This window comes from Choristoneura fumiferana, chromosome 13, assembly GCF_025370935.1.
Source record: "Choristoneura fumiferana chromosome 13, NRCan_CFum_1, whole genome shotgun sequence".
Classification (NCBI taxonomy): Eukaryota; Metazoa; Arthropoda; class Insecta; order Lepidoptera; family Tortricidae; genus Choristoneura; species Choristoneura fumiferana.
The window spans coordinates 7,914,328-7,935,695 of NC_133484.1; the positions used below are offsets into that span (position 1 = coordinate 7,914,328).

The 21,368-nt window shown below is 36.8% G+C and overlaps 1 protein-coding gene across 1 annotated transcript; it reads left to right on the plus strand.

Annotated features, from left to right (window-relative positions):
- The first annotated feature begins 427 nt into the window (after positions 1-427).
- On the plus strand, positions 428-15,837 carry LOC141433977 (myosin regulatory light chain, smooth muscle). The gene is made up of 8 exons (XM_074096155.1): positions 428-502; positions 2,094-2,194; positions 4,343-4,785; positions 5,177-5,268; positions 7,781-7,925; positions 9,580-9,699; positions 11,511-11,647; positions 15,649-15,837. The coding sequence occupies exons 3-8, from the start codon at positions 4,753-4,755 to the stop codon at positions 15,818-15,820; spliced, it is 699 nt and encodes a 232-aa protein (XP_073952256.1). The 5' UTR covers positions 428-502; positions 2,094-2,194; positions 4,343-4,752; the 3' UTR covers positions 15,821-15,837.
- The last annotated feature ends 5,531 nt before the right edge of the window (positions 15,838-21,368 follow it).

Here is a 21,368-nt window from a genome sequence, read left to right on the forward strand (position 1 = left end):
AGTTGAAAAATCATGTGAAAAAATACGCTCCCAGATTTTCTATATAAAATTAATCAAAAACTGCTTAGTGTTAAGTATTAGAAAAGGGCCTAAAATTTAAATACTAATCCAGCTTGGAGTAAGGATTTTGATATAGTGACGTCATAGTTTACGAGAAACGCGCAAATTATTAGAAACAAGGACACGACACTATTCCCATACTCTCTGGAATATGTTCCATCCAATTTGGTAACACATAAATAATAACGATGAAATATGATGACTCATCGCAAAAAATGTGCTAGGCAACGATAATCTACGTTAATCTATTTTCAGAGTACTTTTTACGTGCGCATGAGAGTCAGTGGCGTGACCCCATAACAACTGGATTCTCACTGGCGTGCCTGTTAATCTTGTCTAACTGCTTACGTGACATCAGTGCTCACAACACATAACGCCCGTCCCGCCCGGCGTCCGAAGACATAACTAATAAACTCTCGTTTTTTCTCACGCGCCGCCTAAGGTAGATGTAATTTTATGCTCTTGTTTGTCTATAGAAAATATTCACGTCACGCCACTGATGAATATTGACGTCACCCCTGCGGTAATTAGACTAATTGACCGCCCGGATGCAATAAAGTCATGTTGCGATCTAAATCTCTAACGCGAAGTAGTTTTATTTTATCGTACATAAATTGAGGTTTCCGGATGTTCGTGGAACGTTTAACTTTGCCGCAATTCCTTACCGACTAGACTGCATTTAAATATATCGAGAGCGTTGTATGTAGCTGATTAAAACCCGTTTGCGTTTGTGGATTTTAAACATTCGAGACGACATTTCGATGTTGGTTCGAGATATTTTATTATTTTTCATCACACTTACTCGTAAACAGTGTCTTAACATGCAGGCTACCTTGGTTGCAACCCCCTAAATAAAACCATCGACCTTAATGTGCTTGTCATGAAACCCGTGGTCGGTAGATGAGTCATTGCGCGTACACATTTTCTTGTCATGAAGCCCAAGGTCGGTAAATGAGTCAGAGCCCGTACTGATGTTGCTGCGCCGTGCGCGTGCGCGTGCTGCTGCAGGACTACATGGTCTACATGCACACGCGGCTCAGGCACATGCTGAGGGAGGTAGAAGGCGGCGCTGCCAAGAGCGCAGCCTAAGGTATCGCCAATATTTGGAAGAATTATATTTTTTCTTTTACAAATATAAAATTTTACTCGCAAATGTGATGAAAAACATAGTATGTCGCACGGGCGGTACTAGAATTACGAACATCTTCGACTTCGGGCTTCTAATAGACTCTCGTTCGTAATTCCTTATTTACCGCCCTTAAGACACAATGTACTATTTGTTATGAACGAAAATACTATTAGGTACAAAAATGGTACTATTAGGTATAACGTTAAGTATTTTTTGGAATAAGGATGACATTACGAAAACAATAAAAAAATCCTCCCTTTTCATATTCAATTCATTTATTCATTCAAATTCATGTCAATTTACGTTAAAAGATGGTCGTTATACATATGGTCGATACATGAAATCCTGTTCGGGTATAGAATGTCAGTGATAATAGGTACTTTTTCATCACTTAAACTCTGAACGTAGGTCGCATTTGACTTGAAATCCGTGTTGTAAATTCGATTTACATCTTTAGGGATGTAAGTAAATTTAAAAATCGAATGGTGCTCCTTTGTATTCACGAACTGGTAAAAAAGGAGATTGTAATGCGTAATATATACTTACCTAAAATGTAAATAGGATGACAATGTAAGTGTAACGGTTGCCTGGAAGAGATCGCTCTTAAGCGATAAGGCCGCCTATTGCTTATTGTAATTTTCTCTATGTACCTGTTTTCTGTACCTATCGCTTACTATTTCTGGTGTACAATAAAGAGTAATTGTATTGTATTGTATTGTATTGCATTGCATTGCGTATTGTATTGTATTGTAAGAACAGTCAACAAAAAATCAATTAAAAATAAAATTTGTAACAAAAACTCATTTCAATTTATTTTCTTTGTTAACATTTTTCAAACCACATCGTTGTTATTGCTACATCCTCACAATTATATCCTAATTACTTATTATATCCTCCCTAATAGCCCGTCCGACCGACCCAATCAGAGGTAATCATTCATGGTTAATCTGGACTTGATATGCCTTTGGAGGCATATGATGCCAAACACAAATCATGATGGAAAAGGTATGTTTATTTAGGTGTTCCTTAAATTAAACGAATGTCAAGTTTTTTTAAATAAGTATACTTACCTTCTCATTGAAAGAAAAACGATTTATTTTCAACTAGTACTACTTATACCCGCATCTGTCCCAATTAGATAATGGGGTAGGCAGAGCACACGAAACGTTACCGCTTCGGAGCCACTTTTAGCAATTTTAGGTTATTAAGCTATTTATTTTATTTTTTGGTTATTTTAGCTTATTATTAAATTAGGTATAATTATTATGTTGGCCAAGATTAAAAATTTCTAACTCTGGTTTCAGTGTGTCACTAAATTCAATAACAATTGAAATGAATTTTATATAATTTTAATAAATCTTGGGCGAATTCTTTCGCGAAATTGGCTCTAGTATAATTACTATTCACAAGCATTAATACCAGGTCACTTTTTTATACAACTTTGTTCTTTCTTATATTCTTGCTAGTTATTATAATAAATAAATAAATAATAAATTATACCTGACACCAATTGACCTAGTCCCAAACAAAGCAAAGCTTGTACTATGGATACTATGTATAACTAGGTTATAACGGATACATACTTATATAAATAAATACATACTTAAATACATATTAAACATCCAAGACACAAGAACAAACATTCTTATTATTCATACCATTCATCTGCCCCGGCCGGGAATCGAACCCGGGACCTCAAGCTTCGTAGTACGGTTCTCTAACCACTTGGACATCCGGTTGTCGATTATATTTCGATTAATCTTTGATATATTATTAAGTTTGTTATTTTGTAACATGCTTGATACTCCCTCTAAATTACCAGCGACATGATATTAATAGAATGATCGCAAGATGTTAGCAAATGCCATTAAGCTATCTCATTCATATTTTCTATCACAGCTTTTACTCAAACTCATACGAGACTCAAATGACTAAGATTTATATGTTTATGTTGAATTTTCTGGCATGCAATGTAAATAAATATTGGTAACATTAATCAAATGATGTGTTAAGCCGTTCGTACTCTATTTGTATACAAGATTAGTAATGGGTATAAAAATGTGGTGATATAATAAATGTTTATATTTCTCAGAATAGATTATTTGACAATGTAATCCATGATTATAATAAACAAACAATTTCTATTTATTCTGATATAACTAAGTAACTACATTATAAAACGTATCCCTGGTGTTACTGGCAACACAAGTTTTAGGTTGGTAGTTTTTTTTTATATGCCACTTTCGTTTATATTTTATGGTGGTCGTACTAATTCTCTCGTATCTTAAAATTATATTTTTGCTCCGTTCATTAAATAGTGTCGGTGTTTGCTAATTAAAGTTATCTCAGTGAACGGCAGATTTTTCTTTCAACGACCAACCAGTACTCTATATGTACAATTGTACAGTCCACGGTTGTGCAAGGTCTTATCGTATTATTACTACCATTTTACTCTCTAATCTTGCCGACAAGAATATTATAATTTGGTGGCTAAAATACAATACCGTCTAATAAAATATATTTCCATGTTAACCTTCCAAGCGGGCCACGCTTCTGCAATCCTCTGGCGTTGGTGATCATTTATTATCAATCAGGCGTCTTCCTTAGTTCCCTCGCCCATGAAACTTTACAACATTGCATCTTACATTGTTAACGACCAACCTAGAATACTTTGAAAACAAGACTAAACAAAAAAATAAGATACGCGAACACTGCTCAAGATTGTACATGTATGTAGGTATGAGAATTCATAAGTAATTAATCCCTAGACAACGTGTGTGTATTTGTAGCATCCAGACTTTACTAAAGAGATCGAGCAATACTAGGTACTAATCGCTTTCGAGAACACGCTTGCACCTGTGCACCGATTTACGCGTGACTAAAAGCGTAATCTAAAGTGCATTACACTACAATGTATTAACATAATTAAATTGAACTGCTAATTTCACTACGTGCATCTAATTCCCTTGTTACTTACGAGTAGTAATGTAATGTGTTTTCATGTATTTATTTTTTGGTTTATTTGTGTGTAATTGCGTAAATTTTATTGTATTTGTGTGTCTTCCGTATTAGTGAATCTTCTTTCTTTATTTCTTTCTTTAATGATAGGAGTTAAAGCGTGCGGTGTGCAATGCAATCCCTTTCTGTTGTCAGATGGTTAAGCACTGTTGCCAAGAATTGCAGCAACCCAATATTCCGTTAAGTGAGCATATTTGCCAAAACAAACAGAGGGCTCCGCAACAATTTACGACCCTCAGCCAAACGGGTGGAAACGTGTAAAAGGGGCACAAACAAGTCATCGACCTGGAAATCTTACAACGGTTTCGGTCCAGAGATTAATTAGTCAGAGTAAACATCTCGACTAATCTCGTAATCAGCGTGCAACTGACTGAAATAAATAAATTATCTCCGTGGGCGAAAATGCCATCGCGAAACGACACAAATTTTGCCCACTTGTAATAATATCTCCGGTGCAAAGCTCAGTCGTGGGAAAACGTGCATTTGGGAGGGTGCTTTAAGAAATACGAGATATCGAAGAAATAAGATAGTTTCGGCTGCGAAAAATGGAGGAGCAAAACAACAGGACGAAGAAAGAAGTAAGTTTGTTTTGTTGGAGCGTTCCGCTTCTTTCTGGATCATGTCAACGGTTAATATTTACTTTTCTATTAAATTTTATTTGATTAAAAGACGTTTTGTAGTGCAAATTATCTTCAAGTTGGTAGTATTGAATAATTTATTTAAATAATGAAACTGTAAGAATTTCCGAACCGAAAAGAAACCCTTCATAATGCTTTATATAAAAGATTACTTAAATCTCGTCTTGAATAATACCTACTATGAAGTAGGTACCCGTTATCTGCAAAATTAACGACTGCAAAAGGGAAATTAAGTTTCTTCAAAAGTTGAAACGTTTTATTGCTTTAAAATAGAGTGCTTCAACGTTTTACGGGCTGCCAGCTGACATAATAATTTGATTATGATTTTAAGAATAAGCCCAAAGGAGAGCGACAGAGCGGGCCCGGGGAAGAAATAAAGAAGTTCAAGGAGAACCTCCTTCAGTCCGCTGCGACAGGCACCGAGTAAGTGGCGTACAATAAAACTAGTTCAGAAATGAGCCAGACATTACAGGGAACAGGAATTTATTAACTGCATTATGCAACTGCGGAAATTCTGGAAGACATGAGAGCGAAGTATATTAGATTTTGTTACCTGCATAGAAATGGGGAAATAATGTAAGTTTGGTTAGTAGAATTTTGTCATTCTAAAACTTCGTTGAGTTAGATACCTAAATATAGAATGTAGGTGATTCGATTACTTTACAAATTACACGTTCGAAAATAGTTGAGAAAAAAATCCTTAACGATTGATAATAGCATATTAAATTTCCATTGGAATCTGAGGGCGTCTCTAACGGAATATCTCTCTGCAGAAGAAGTTATTTTTTGAGTTGTGTAAGAGTCGTGTAATTTACACTACATCTATGTACCCGTAGTTGTGTTAATTCTAGAAGGCGCTGCAAAATGAGAATGATTAATTATAATTTAAGAATTAGGTGTGTTCGTTCGGCCTAACTATACGTACTTAACTCATTCAGTGTTGTAATTAATTATGCATGTGCGAAATTACATTCTAAACTCACCACGAGCTTTGCGGTGAAGGAAAACATCGTGAGATTACCTGCACAAGCTTGCCAAGTATGGTGTGTAAAATTCTAAATCAGCACTGTTTCTAAATTCTAAAAGTTCCGTCAGACACACCCGAAAAACCCAGGTATTCGTCCTATAATTTTTTTTAAAGCATGTATTACTTTTTTAAATAACTTATTTAGGTAAGTATTAGTTTTAAAACGTTGCTCTTCAGTATATGATTGTAACGTAGCCCGCGCTGCGCATAAACGTTCGCCGTACGTACAGGATATTCTTAATTTCCGGCTGGGCCAAGGCTTTTGCAGAGACGCGCTTTTCATTGGGTAAAACTGTTTTTATTGGCAGCTGATTGAAATAACGCCAGCTCAATGTAAACCTTTTAGCAATGTTTTTGCATTTACCCGCTTCTTGTCTCGCGTGAATCATTAAACAACAACCTAAAAAACTCATTAAATAATAAACTAACCAGTCACTTCATTCTCACCACCTTGCTGATTGGCAATCTAGCACCGTCCGCTTTAAGTAAAACTTTTTCCACGCACGACTAAAATATGGAACCAGCTTCCCTGGGACAGTGTTTCCGGAGCGGTACAGCTTAAGGATCTTTAAAAACCGGCCAAGAGCGTGTCGGACACGCCCAAAATAGGGTTCCGTAGCCATTACAAAAAAATTAACTAATATTTTTCTAAGGATTTCGTATTTCATACGGAATCTTTCAAGTTTAGGTATATTTTATACCTTAGGCTGCTATTTACTCTTAAACTTCTAATAATTTTCAAGCAACCTTAGCCGTTATATATTTCCTTGTAAGTTTGATATACTTACTACCATCCTGAATTTTTTCAAATTTTTACACCCACCGGTTTAGATTTGAGAGAGGGGGGATTTTAATGAAAATTTGCACTTCAAAGTTGAATATTTCGCAGACACATCACTGAATCGAAAAATCGTCTTAGCAAAGCCCTAGTGGTCCTATCCAACGATACCCCACACTATAGGGTTGGATGAGAAAAAAAAATCACCCCCACTTTACGTCTATGGGAGGTACTCTACAATTTTTTTTTAGATTTTTTTATTGTACCATTTTGTCGGCATAGTTTACATATATATTCGTACAAAATTACAGCTTTCTAGCATTGATAGTCCTGAGCAAAGCTGCGGTTGGACGGACAGACAGACAGATATGGCGAAACTATAAGGGTTCCGTTTTTGCCATTTTGGCTCCGGAATCCAAAAAACGAGCCTATGTCTCTCAAAGTACATAAGTGCTTGTTATAGCCTAAATTTAATAAAGATATTTTGACTTTGACTTTGAAAGGGCCTGTGATATCCCCTCGTGTTGGCAGGTATTCATGGCATCGCTTCCCATCAGGTAACCCGCATGCACGATGGCTCCTCTTATTTATAAAAAAACCATTTTAGAAAAGTCGAAAAACCTAATTCATTGCCATTTCAAAGTTCAATATCTCAAAAGCTTGCGGATGCTACTAATTTATCTACATATCTATCTTATGGATTTGCAACATCAACAGATCGGTGGTCACGTAATTATTTGGTGACTAAGGTTCTCTAGGAAGAACCTGAAAGTTATATTTGCATGAAAGTTGTAGTTACCTCAGGGCTTGGGTTCCGTAACTCATGAGATTGAGTCAACAAAACTCAAGGGTAGGTGCTATATTAACCCTAAAATTTTGTTGAAATATGGTAAAACCAACTAAAATTTGCTTTCAGTGATGAACCAGAGCCCGTATTTGTCAAACGTTTCTCACACTCGATATCACATGAAATTACAGTTTTTATATGCGAAAACATCGCTTATTATTTTGATTGTGATCGCGAGTGTCGGAAACGTTACATTATGCGGTCTCATGTCACTGTGTTTACGTGGCCTCAGCGATTTTAGGCAGCGATTGAATCTTCAATCTGGTGCTGTATGTCCATGCAGGTCCATATTTTCCGACAATGGCGCAGACACGCTGCCTCCGCCGTCTTCAAGGTCCCGCTCCGCGTCTAAGGCACGGGACTCTCTTTGTGTGCCGCCCAACGTTCTAGCTGAAATGGACGAGACTAAACTATTTGAGCTCAAGGAGGTATGTCGTTGCTAAGGCGATCTTGGTATTATAAAAAGATGATAAGAGTTTTAAAAGCTTAGTGCTTTTTGAAAAAGGCCCGATTGAGCCTTGTGTTTATAGTTTTATCTACGATACTACTATTTAATATTTACGTTCAGCTTTGCACGCGAAAAGCCGAGTTTAGATTTGCAAGAAAAATCGTGCAAGTTGCATTACATTGCGGCGCTCGATTGACCACCTCAAACTCGTTGGCTTTACGGCCTCGCAATGTAACGCAATTTGCACGATTTTTCTTGCATGTCTAAGCTCGGCTTAAACTATTAGATTCAGCAGCTGAATTCAAATCCAGAATTTTAATAAATTCTGGTGGGAATTCCCAAAAGATTCATCGTGGTCTTTTTGATGTTACACAGTGCAAGAGATTTCAAGATTTAATGCCGATCCCGTGGGAATACCGGGATAAAAAGTAGCCTAGGAGTTATTCCAAATGTCCAGCTATCTTCATACTAAATTTCATTCAAATTCGTTATGTCGTTTTAACGTGAATGAGTAACAAACATACACACTCACAAGCTTTCAATTTGAAATATTAGTAGGATGTGTTTTATAGGAGGTCTACCTAGATTTAGCAAAAAAAGTGGTTTTTATTGGTTCGAAATATGTCACCTCTACTGTTAATACGCGAGTTACCCGTATACCTTATTTTAATAATTAGGTACATCAAGGACGACAACATCAAACAAGAAACTTTTCGTTTTACCACTGCAAATCCACAAAAGAAGAGATACCTAAGTTAATTTGTCGCACATACTCGTACCTAATCTTATTTAATTCTTACACGACGCTGAGTATAAAGAGCCTAATTCCCGTGTTAACCATGTTAAAAACTTTATTACAGCTCTTTGTAGCAGCAGTTAACCTTTTTAGCTGCAGCTAAACTTTAATTGTAGCGGGGGAACTCCGCGACTCAAATTCTACATCAAAATAGAACTTGGTGCTATATTTAAGAGCACCGCAAACACCGGCTTATCGTTAAGTGGATTTAATAGATGCAATAATGTTTATATTTGCCGACCTAAAACGGTAATTGCAGTAAACATCGTAAAGTATTAATAAATGAAGCAAATTCTCTCGAAAAAAATCACCTCTCGTCACGGAAAGTTTTCCGTTACCGTAAAGCTTATGGTAACATTCTAATCAAACTTCGAATATAAAGTCAAAAAAACTGAGAGGTGCGGGACTGGGCGCGGAATTACGAACCTCTGCTTGTGAGATCCCCATCCCAGCCTATATACGTCCCACTGCTGGGCACAGGTCTCCTCTCAGAACAAGAGGGCTTGGGCCATAGTTCCCACGCGGGCCCAGTGCGGATTGGGAACTTCACACGCACCATTGAATTGCTTCGCAGGTTTGTGCAGGTTTCCTCACGATGTTTTCCTTCACCGCAAAGCTCGTGGTAAATTTCAAATGTAATTCCGCACATGAATTTTCGAAAAACTCAGAGGTGCAAGCCGGGGTTCAACCCACGACCCTCTGCTTGAGAGGCGATAGGTCCAACCACTAGGCCACCACGGCTGCTTGTGAGAGAATAGGTCAAACCAGTCACCTTACCACGGCCGGGGCGTGCACCCGCGCAAGTTAGCGGAGGCCCTTATATTATAACCTTTTGCAGGCATTTCTACTATTCGACTTGGATGGTGACGGCTGCATCGACCACAATGACCTGCGAGGCACGCTGGTTAGCTTGGGGGAGCATGTCGAAGAAAAGCATGTACAGAGCATGCTATCTGAGGTAAATGTAGAGCACTCATAATAATAATATATCCTCATTCATACTACTGCGGCCACTATACGGAACGCAGGCGAATTTACGAATAATAGCGAATTCCACGTTACTTTTTTGTCGAAGAAAAATATAATTATGTTAATTGGTACAGGTACAGCCATCAGATTTCAGGCATGTCAGTACGTGCTAAAGATGAAATCTGCTTATCGCAAAACACGAACAGTATTTCCTGTCCTCTTTTAATATTACGAGTTCAAATATTGTGGAAGGCATAGTGCTATTTTTCACCTAGAAGCTTTTCAGCAGATTTAACCATCTGCTTTCCTTTCATACGTTCATTGTTAGTCTTAAACTCGCTGCCACATAAGCTCGGATGTCCAAGTGGTTAGAGAACCGTACTACGAAGCTTGAGGTCCCGGGTTCGATTCCCGGCCGGGGCAGATGAATAATAAGAATGGTATGAAAAATACGAATGTTTGGTCTCGTGTCTTGGGTGTTTAATATGTATTTAAGTATGTATCTATCTATATAATTATATTTATCCGTTGCTTAGTACCCATAACACAAGCTTTGCTAAGCTTACCTACTTTGGGACTAGGACAATTGGCGTGAATTGTCCCGTGATATTTATTTAAGGTACGGTCAAGGACTTTAATTCATGAGCCACCATGGAACCTTTTCAAAGGAAAAGTCATTACGATTTTGCTTGTTAATTAATGCGATGTCACAATGACGTTTACTGTGAAATGGTTCCATGGTGGCTCATGCTAATGAATTTATGAATATATCGGGATTAACATTCGTACCAATCACTTATTCTACGTTGCCACTACCTAATTGAAACAAAAAACTAGCCAATCGGAAAAGACAGACCTAGTGAAATAATGTTTTTCCATCGTGTTTTGTCGGATAAGTTCGTATTTATCTTGCTTTATCGACTAGCTTCAGTAAACTTTAGTGAGCTAGTTGAGAAAGCAAGAAAAACACGAACTTTTTCCGACAAAATACGATGACAATAGTAGATTGTTGCACCAAGCAGAAAGTTAATTATTATTGCCCCGAGTGCCGATTTGGAGCCCGAGCGTCAGCGAGGGCTTTAAAAAGCAGGAGGGCAATATAAATTACTTAATGCGAGGTGCATAATCTGCTTTTCTTTCAACTATTAGGTACAAGAATAGTACACGAATAAAATACTCATGCTAAACAATTAATAGGAAAGAAATGTCGCTAGCACTCGATGATTCCATTTTTGTAAGTTTACATTCGCACTCTCAAAAAATGACCATGGAAAATTCACAAGGTTCCCTCCAATTTGTTGTTTTGGCAGAGTTAGTAGCAGATATTTTTACCCGCGATCTGTCAAATTTCGGATGGGCGCCAGGTTGGCCTACGAAACACACAAAAGTTTTTTTTTTTTAATATACGGTTACTTACTGTTTTTGGTAGGAGTGGTAGCAACAATTTTTTGTACGCAATCGGTCAAATTTCATAAGACCGTCAGGTTAACTAACCTAACGCTAGACTTTTTTACACTATGCAGGCTGATTTTATAGCAAAAATAATTGGTGGTGCAATAAAAAAAAATCTAAAACATTGCAATAAAGGATTTTCATACATTTTTCTACTCTAGAGCAGAAAAATCCCGCTTTGTGCTGGGTATTTAGTGCGGTTATGATGAAATTAAAGCATGGTTGGAAGATAAACAACATTCACTACACATCTGTACGGTTTTTATTACGAGTAATATAGATTTTCCTCTATCGGTTGACTAAGTTATCTCTGCGTTGCTTGCTATGTATGTCTTTGAATGTTCTTAGGCACCAAACCCACTGGATTTCGACGGGTTTGTTAACCTCCTGGGATACAAAACGCTAGAGCTGGACTCCGAGGAAACGCTCATCGCCGCACTATCCCGTTGGGACAGGAACAACTCCGGGTACATTTCTGAAGAAAGGCAAGTCCCGTTTTTGAATATATAGCGCAAACACGTACACGTTTATATATATGATCGTATTAACCGATAATTCCAAGACAGCGGTAATGACACTGGAGCTTGGGCTAGGTAAATATTTTAAGTCAAAATTTACTTTCAAAAAAATTCTCGCAGTAGTTTCATTTCCCGAAACGAATTTTTAGTGCATTTAGGTACATTTTGTATTTTTAATAATTTTTCAAATTAATATAAAGTTGTTTGTTGAAATTATCATATTTATTCATACACTAAACTTATAGCAGCAAGCGAGTGAAGCAATACTAAACTTGTTAGGGCAGAAACGACTCGAATAGGTTAGAGTAGAAAACCCAACTAAGGCGGGAGCGAACTGAAAATAAAAACCCAATCTTTTTTGGCCAGTTTTGTAGATTCATTTGTAACTCACAGTGTGCGGAATGTCTACTAGACCAGATCAAATCAGTATCAAAATGCCTTTGTATTAGTAAAAAAAGACTGGAAACGCGAACAGCGCCTCTAGTGGAACGTTTGCGATGTTCGTGTTTCCATACAAATTCAGATTTTAACGCGAACGCGATCGAGACGTATTTTGTAACCGAAAACTAATACTAAGGGTCTGTTATATGTAGTAGTAACGTGTCCGTATAAATAAGTCAACGTACCTTATTCAAAAAATGATATAAGCCCCATATCATTGAAATTAATAAGTATACTTGCGCGAAAATAATTATAGATATTATACAAGATAGATTATATAATAAGATTTTATATTGTACGTCCGAAATGGACAAACTGTTGAGACTTATAACCTTTTGTAACCAACCTATTATGTACATAGTTATACAATAAAGTTTATTTCTATTTCTATTTCTATCAATTCTGTGCACTACTACGTATATTTGTAACTATTTTTCTCTTCAAAACTGGGCGAAGAATAGTTCTTCGTATCATTATTATTAGGTAAGAAGCCTGTTAAAAAACAATTACAATCATATCCGAAAAACCACTTCTACTCACGCGATACAAATTTGAACAAAAATTGCTTGTATGTCTTTAATCAGTCAAAACGAATTACAATCAAGCATAAACAGAATTTGCACAACACGTGAACACGACCTGAATTAATACACAACGAGTTTACGGATTGCAAGCCCCACAAAGAGACAGACGGTACATTTGCTTAAAAAATAATGAACCGTCTACTCGTATTTGAATTTCTTTGATGACATCTTGTCCTTACAAAGTTACATTTTTCCCCGACGTTTTATGTAAACAATTCGAGTTATTTAAACGAGGGTACAAATTATTTAGGTTGAGTTTTTTTTAAACGGTGTTTTTTTTCTAAAATAGGACTTATCTAACCATTTTCTTGATGCAAAATAAATATCTTAGAAGTTTAGGCATTCCACTAATATTATAAATACGACAGTTTGTAAGCCTATTTGTTTGTACTTCATCACGTCTAAACCACTGAACCGATTTAGAAGACATTCGGTATGTAGATAGTTTGAGTCCCGGAAAAGGACATAGGATAGTTTTTATCCCGGAAAATTGCATAGTTCCCGCGGGATAGTGATAAACGAATTGCGCGCTTACTGCGCGGACGAAGTGAAGTCGTGGGTAACGGTTAGTGCATAATATTAAGGTGGTAGATTTTTAAACGTCTGGCTTGTTATGACTATTGGATTATGTATTACTTATTACTTTTGATTTCATATTTACCAAAAAAGAGACGTGACGACACTTTTTATAGAATCACATGAATAAATAATGAAGAAACGTCTGCCATCGTACCCGCGTACTGATTTTAATTATTTGAATGCTACATTTTTTCATAATGATACATAAAAAACATTTTCAAAGGTCCCTAGAGTAATCATTAAGTATGTATGTACTTAGAAGAAACTTAGACAAGAACTATGAGAATAGAGGAAGTTATCTAATCTCTACGGCACTGAGGCTTGAATACCTCCGAACTTCGACTAGAATTAATCATAGGACGCTTACTTCACTCGCAATTTATAAAGTTATTGAATATAAAAGGTAGCTCTTCAATACAATCGACTTTAACTGAACCTACTTATAATAAGTTATAATGATTTATAATTACTTACATTATGTTATTATTATTTCCGACTACCGAAAAAAAGAGGAACTGGAAGAAGTCGACATAATACTACAGGTAGTTTATGTTTGTTTAACCATGTCAACCCTATGGTTTTACCATTTTGACAAAAAATCTAAAACGGAATAAATAAAACCAGGTAATTATCGAACCTGCTCACAAAACTTTGGCTGAGAAGGGATATACACCTATAACCTGTAGAGAGCAGACAGTCGACCATACGAAAACATTTCTGACTTTGACGAAATGAAGATGTTTCGCTCGCGCTTTGCGGGCGCTCGGTCAATTAGCAATTGTAATTGTACACAAAAAAGTGTAAAAGGACAACGCAAAAGAAATATGTGCAAGGATCTCTCCACATGTAAAAAGATCGCTATGTTTTGAGACGTTCGAATTAACATAATTATTATTATAATTTTGCATGTGCAATTTCAAATGAATGTATTGTAGAATTGTACTGAACAACATACATTTTTTTACCTTGCTTCTACGCATTCACAGAGAGAGAGAGAGAGAGAGAGAGAGATGTGAACATGACAATCAACACGCCTCACACGCCGCTGTTATTACATCAGAGAATTTAATAAGAATCGTGGTAAAAGAACATGATCTTTCAATAGACGAAAAGAGCCTCGGCCCTTCGGATGCCTCACGCCCCTGGAGATCCATAAACAAAACGGATCAAGATTAAATTACATTTTCCGGTATGCAAAATGTATTAGGGAAACCTGAAGACATGATTTAAGGGCCGCATATGTGTGCACTCTGAAATATTGGGGCGAACCCCATAATAATAAATAAATATTTAATCAGACTTTTGAAAAACCCCGAGTAATATTACTTTAATGCGATACGGTGCTAAAATTTGAGTAAGATTTATACGAGTATTAAATGCTCAGCAGAAACATATTTTCTTTGTTCTGACAACAAAACAGCGCCCTCAAATCCAAATCCCTGTCTAAGATTACTAACGTTTATTCAAAACAGAACTGACCGCTAATTCTTCGCAAATCCAGGCTACAGCGATAATTACGCAGTAACTTGATCCACCGGCGTAATAAATATTTTAAACATTATTAAAACTCGAGTCGTATTCTTGCAAGTCCCCTCCAGAGGTTTATTAAAATTTTCGGTGTAATCTGAATTTTACGGCTCAACCGGATAGGCTTTCATATAATTCCGGAGAAACTGACGAGGAGACGGATATGAAAACATTGGTTGGTCGTATACATGCTCGTAAAATAAAATCATTGCATCTTGGTCGACGGGTCGACTCAATGTGGATAAAATCCTCACTTTACATACCAAACGTAACAATGATGATAAAAATTATAAAGATAGTAGATATAATAGATGGTGGGAAACGTTGTTTAGTGCCTGCATTCAGAGTCAGGCTCATACCGCCACCCGGTGGGTTAAAAAGTGAGGATTGCAATGATAAAGAAAACTAGAAGGAGATGATGGGACAAGTTTGACACGTACAAGAAGGACTAGACTTTTTCATACTCGTAACAAACGTACTTAGATAGTTATTGGAATATTTGTTACTTCCTAATTGATTATGTTAGTTATGAAATAAATGTTTCTTATTCTTATTCCTATTCTTGTTTCTTAGACATTACGCTAAACCGGGAGTTGTAAAAGTCTAGATGCGTTACTTAGCAGTTGGATACTTTAATTGGATAGTAAATAAAAAGTTAAGGTTATTATTATTACAAAGGTTCGCGTTCAAGTTTCAGTAGGTACCTACTTATGTTATACAAACTATAAATAACCTAAAATGTGTAAAGCATTTCTACTTTACAATAAATCAGGCAGTCACAATCTTTTAATTTCCCCGAAATAAAAATCGCTTTATATTTTATATTTTACTTTTCAGAATCCGGCATGATCTCATGACTTGGGGAGATCGCTTCACGGAGAAAGAAGCTGACTATGCCTTGGATGATGCCCCTACATCTCAATTGGGGGGTAAGACGATGATCGACTATGTGCGCTTCTGCAGCCAGCTGTGTGGTCTCAGAAAGGCAAACAAGAAACAGCCTGCGTAAAACAATACATACCAAAAGTGAAATAAAGCTTGTACCCTCCATAATTGCTTCTTATTTGACAGAGAGTGCCACCAAAACAATCAACAGAATTTCGTTTACAAATAGCTATTTATCTCCAGTAAGTAATTTCAAGAGTGCCTGCCCAATTCAAAATAAATCCCGTTCTAACAACATAAAGTTTCTCCAGGTATAGGTAGAGTCATTCACGATGACGCATGCTGTGGTTCATATTACAATGTCACTAATGTCTAATTTTGACGAAATCACGCGTCTTCGTGGATGGCACTAGGTATAATAATTAATAACGGACTGCCAACAAACGTCAAACTCCCATTAAATATAGTTTCAAGATTTTAATAAATTGAGGCATCAATATTCATAAGACGTTTTAATGAAAAATATTCATGTTGACCCTTGATTAAACTTCGATAATTTGAAGGTACTTGTTAGGAATGTTCATGACGTAGCCTAATAATCTCACTTGAATTAATTTTATAATTGCCAATCAAACGAGGCGTAGTCTTAGCTTAATATAAACTTACTCGAGATGGTCCTTGTAGATGTCGAAGTCTGTGAAGACGAGTTCGACGATCTCGTGCGGCGCTGCGAGGAAGGTGTAGAGCAGACAGTCGAGACGCGGCGGGTACGCGCGCGGGTAGTCCGGGCTGCTGAACGTGCCGCGTTCTTTGCCGTGCGTCGATGTGAAACGTATGCACGTGCAACCTGGGGACAATTTAATAACGTATTAAATAGCGTAAAAGTAAAGTCACCGACACACGACATGTGTCGGCGACATGTCAAGCGAAGCCGGTCGATTTCGCCTGACAAAAATATCTGGCGACACCCGACATCGTTACCTACACGTGTCGCGCGATGTTGCCAGACATGTCAAGCGAAGTCCGGAAGGTCGCGCCACTTCACCCGACGTCGCTGGCTACACGTGTCGCAGGACATTTGTCCACTAGTGTATCCCTGGCTTATTACATAATGCATAAGTACCGTCAGCAAAAGAGGAGCAATAAAAAATAATATTTGCTAAAAACCTTTTTTTTATGTAAAATTAAAAGTTACCCGTAAGGTTAGGTTTAACTGAAAGGCGACCATAAAGATTTATTTTAGGCATAATGTAGAATATGGGGCGTTAAATTGATAACTGTGCTGCTAAATTCGATAAAAGAACTTAGTATTGAAAAAAAAACCGGCCAAGGGCGTGTCGGACATGCCGAAATAGGGTTCCGTAGCCGTTACAAAAAAAAATAAGTAATATTTTTCTAAGAATTTCGTATTTTATACGGAATCTTCCATAGTTTAGGTATATTTTATACTTTAGGCTGCTATTTTCTCTTAAACTACTAATAATTCTCAAGCAAACTTAACCGTTATAGTTTTCCTTGAAAGTTTGATATACTTACCTGCTTACCACCATCCTGATTTTTTTCAAATTTTTCCACCTACTGGTTAGATTTTAGAGAGGGGGGAAACACGCTCGATCTTAATGAAAATTTGCACTTTAAAGTTGAATATTTCGCAAACAAATCACTGTACCAGATCCCTTTTTCAAGCGGCAGTCTCCGAGGTAAGGATAGCCCTAATGATCACCGATCTCCGATAGGAGACAGTACCGGAAGAAGAAGAAGAAGAAGAAGAAGAAAAAGTCAGTAAGTATATGCATTATTCACTTGTTCAACGGCAATAAACTGTCGCTTAGTAGAATTATAATAGTCTTAATACTATAACTATCTTAGTTACATGCATTGTGAGGGTTGTATGTCTGTAACCCAAAGCCAAATATCCCTTTATCATAAACGCGTAGAATTTCATTAACATGTTTGATTGTCCGGTAGTTGCTCCCTACAATTTGCACAAACTATTCTAATTTAGCTTAAACGTTTCTCATCTTCATTAGACTCCTTCGAAGTTGCTGAGTAAATTGTACTAATGTTCCTGGAGCATCGATTGTTCTACAGCCACTTTGATATCATTGAAAATATTTTGATATTTAACAACTAAAAAAAACTTAAATAAAAATAATCAAGTCAACCAAAAAAACTATTTAAGAACACTCGAGTTCATAAACTTGTGAGCAAAAGTACCTATAATTAAAACTATCTGAACACGCTTCTACGCCGTTAGCAATAGAGTCGTGTTCAGATATTTTTGATAAAATTTTCGCTCACAAGTTTATGAATTCGACTGTACTTACTTACACGTCCCACTTCCCACTAATATCATAAATGCGAAAGTTTGTAAATCTGTTTCTTTGTTACTTCATCACGTCTAAACCATTGAACCGCGATTTAGATGAAATTCGGTATACAAATAGTTTGAGTCCGGAGAAGGATATAGGATAGTTTTTAAGCCGCAAAATTGCATAGTTCCCGTGGGATAGCGATAAATGAATTCTACTCGGACGGAGTCGCGGGTAACGGTTAGTGTTAATTAAAAAAATATATAAAAAGAAAATGAACACATAAGCTTACTCCTGTACTAACAAAAAGCTTAACTTACGATGGAACGTCAAAATCCACATACTTGAATTACAAATACAGAACCACAATTGAGCTCAATTATAGGTCAAACAATCAATAATCAAATTAAACCCAGATTATGCCGCAGTTAACTGTGTACGTACTAATTTATGCACCCGTGTGGTGTCGGGTTTAGAATTATACCTCTACATTTCTTCCGTGGATGTCGTAAGAGGCGATTGAGGATATAAGTCAAGGTATACCGTAGGCGACAGGCTAGCAACCTGTCACTATTGTACCTACCGTTTTTGTCAAACTTAAAACCTAAAATCTAAAATTGCTAAAAGTGGCTCCGAAGCGGTAACGTTTCGTATGCTCTGCCTACCCCATTTGGGAATACAGGCGTGATGTTTGTGTGTGTGCTAATTTATTAAAAGACATTCTAGGTACATATATTATTGAATGACATGAAAGGTCTGATTATTTGCAAAACAATAGTAAAAATCTTTGTCAGATAATAATATAATGCCATTTATATCATTTAAGCGCGACTCCATCTCCAACAAAGCCATAAATTCACTAAATCCCAATCGTTGTCATACAAGTCCGGAGTAATTTATTTGAACATCGATCGTGGACGCCAAAATCTGATCGAATATACAAGTGGCTCTACGCAGTACCTACTTTACTACAAGTATTTAGAAAATAAGGTATTTAAGACCTTATTTTTAAAAGCTTTTATTTAGCTAGTCCAGTTAATTAGGGTCAAAACTTGGGAGCTAAATTTAACCCACTTCCTGCGGTCCGATTGACTTCAAATTTGGCTTTTTCAAAGTAAATACTTTAATACTGGTAACCAAAAATGACAAATGCTTGGTAAATTAAAAATTCGTAAATTTGAAATTTCGCTGCTGGTAGTAAACGTAAAGATATAAGAAAGAGTGGTGGCCGAGTGGTTTGACCTATGCCCTCTCAAGCAGAGGATCGTGGGTTCAAACCCCGGCTCGCACCTCTGAGTTTTTCGAAATTCATGTGCGGAATTACATTTGAAATTTACCACGAGCTTTACGGTGAAGGAAAACATCGTGAGGAAACCTGCACAAACCTGCGAAGCAATTCAATGGTGTGTGTGAAGTTCCCAATCCGCACGGGGCCCGCGTGGGAACTACTGCCCAAGCCCTCTCATTCTGAGACCCGCCTGTGCCCTGCAGTGGGACTTATATATAGGCTGGGATGATGATTATGATTTAATTTTTACGCTCTGCAAAATTTGTCATAGTGTCGTGGCACTTGCCGTATCATCGACGGTTTGTAAACTACCTCGACTTCGATCGTGAAACCGAAGTACCCAGTGAACAGCCGTCCGAGTATGCAACTGTCCGGAAATTGGGAGCGCCTGTCCGGCTCAAGTTGCTGCACGAGATAACTAAATTCAGTACGAATTTGACCAGAAATTAATATTAAAGTAGCGCTCATTCAAATTTGTGCGCAACACATCGGACAAACTCTTTTGATATATCTGATGAGATCCGAAAATTCGAGATGATAAGGTAAATACTGTACAATACAATACAATGACTCTTTATTGTACACCAGAAATAGTAAGCGATACAGAAAACAGGTACACAGAGAGAAAAGTACAAGGTAAGCAATAGGCGGCCTTATCGCTTAAGAACCATCTCTTCCAGGCAACCTATCTAGCTATCTATAGGTACCTACACACACACACACACACACACACACACACACACATATCTTATGGTACCGTATACACCGCAAATAAAAACAATACTTAGATGCAGTTTCAAATAATATAATTTTAATAAAATAATAGCCTATAGTGATTTGACCTAAGTATGACTCTCACGTTAGCAGAGGGTCGTGCGTGGGTTACAGCCTGGGGCTCTGACGTCTGGTTTTTCGGAATTTCTGTGTAAAATATAACTACATATAAGCCATTATTGTATCTTGCCGTCCCACTTACGCTTTATTTAATACGAGAGTGAGAGGCACGGTACGGTGCGAACTTCGGTTTTCGAATTTAGTAGTGTTTAAATTGTATTTTATTTTAATTATTTCTATTATGTTCTATGTACCTACTGAGCGAAGAGCGGATAAATATTTCTATTTCTATTGTATTTCAATTACAAATAAGTCCATCCGATCTCTCAAACTTGGTAAAATTAGACTTGCAAAGTTTAAAAAAATCCTACAAGTTAAAGTCCTACTATACGACCCCCGTACGATCCTTCGAGATTAGGAAGTCTCTACATAGATTACTATAAATCCAAGCCGCACATGTAAACTTTCAGCAACTCGCATTCTGGTCCCAAACACACAGAACTAGCGATCTTGCATTTAACTCAAACTGTGTCCTTAATTGAAACTATTTCGCTAACAGTTACAATGATTCCTTTTGAAGTCATCGAGTAACCTCAAAGCAACTTACACCGACGAAGTAAACTTTACTAAGTAACATTTTAAGTTAGGCCTCCTTTCTAAGACGAAAGGCTTTTATTCTCTAGTTAAACGATGGTCTATGGCTGTAAAAATACAGTTTTCATTCATATCTATAACACGTAAATTTTGTTCTTGTTTTACTCTGAAATGAGCTGTAAAAAAATATGGTGATATTATGATAATTATTTGTAATCTTGGTTAGCATGCTTTTTGGGTAATGTACAATAATGGCTAATTACGGTTCTTTCTTGTCCTTTCCTTTTAAACATTGTTCATCATAGTTAAAAGACTTAAGTATCGGTTGAAAGAATATTAAACACATCCAACATCGACGTACTATAGTTGATTAGGAACAAATTAAGAGCAAAATATTAATAGCAGGAGGGCCGTCAGCTTCGTACTGACGTCAAAATTAACCTAATCAATTTAGCTGTTTGAAATCTTTAGCAATATTTTGGAAATACTTTCTCAATATCATTTTAATAGAACTTTTCTACTGGCATTTTAATGTTTTCACTGATTTTACTCAAGTAACATTTTTCTAGTAATCGCATTATGAAAAAATCCGGCTAAATAAAAGTAGGACTCGCGCACTGAGGATCCAGAACATATTTTTAGGT

What these genes read in the sequence shown, in the direction of transcription:
- LOC141433977 (XM_074096155.1), top strand. Translation starts at nt 4,753, where the DNA reads ATGGAGGAGCAAAACAACAGGACGAAGAAAGAA. An exon ending in ACAACAGGACGAAGAAAGAA is followed by an intron (nt 4,786 to 5,176) that starts GTAAGTTTGTTT and finishes TATGATTTTAAG; the next exon opens with AATAAGCCCAAAGGAGAGCG. An exon ending in AACTATTTGAGCTCAAGGAG is followed by an intron (nt 7,926 to 9,579) that starts GTATGTCGTTGC and finishes AACCTTTTGCAG; the next exon opens with GCATTTCTACTATTCGACTT.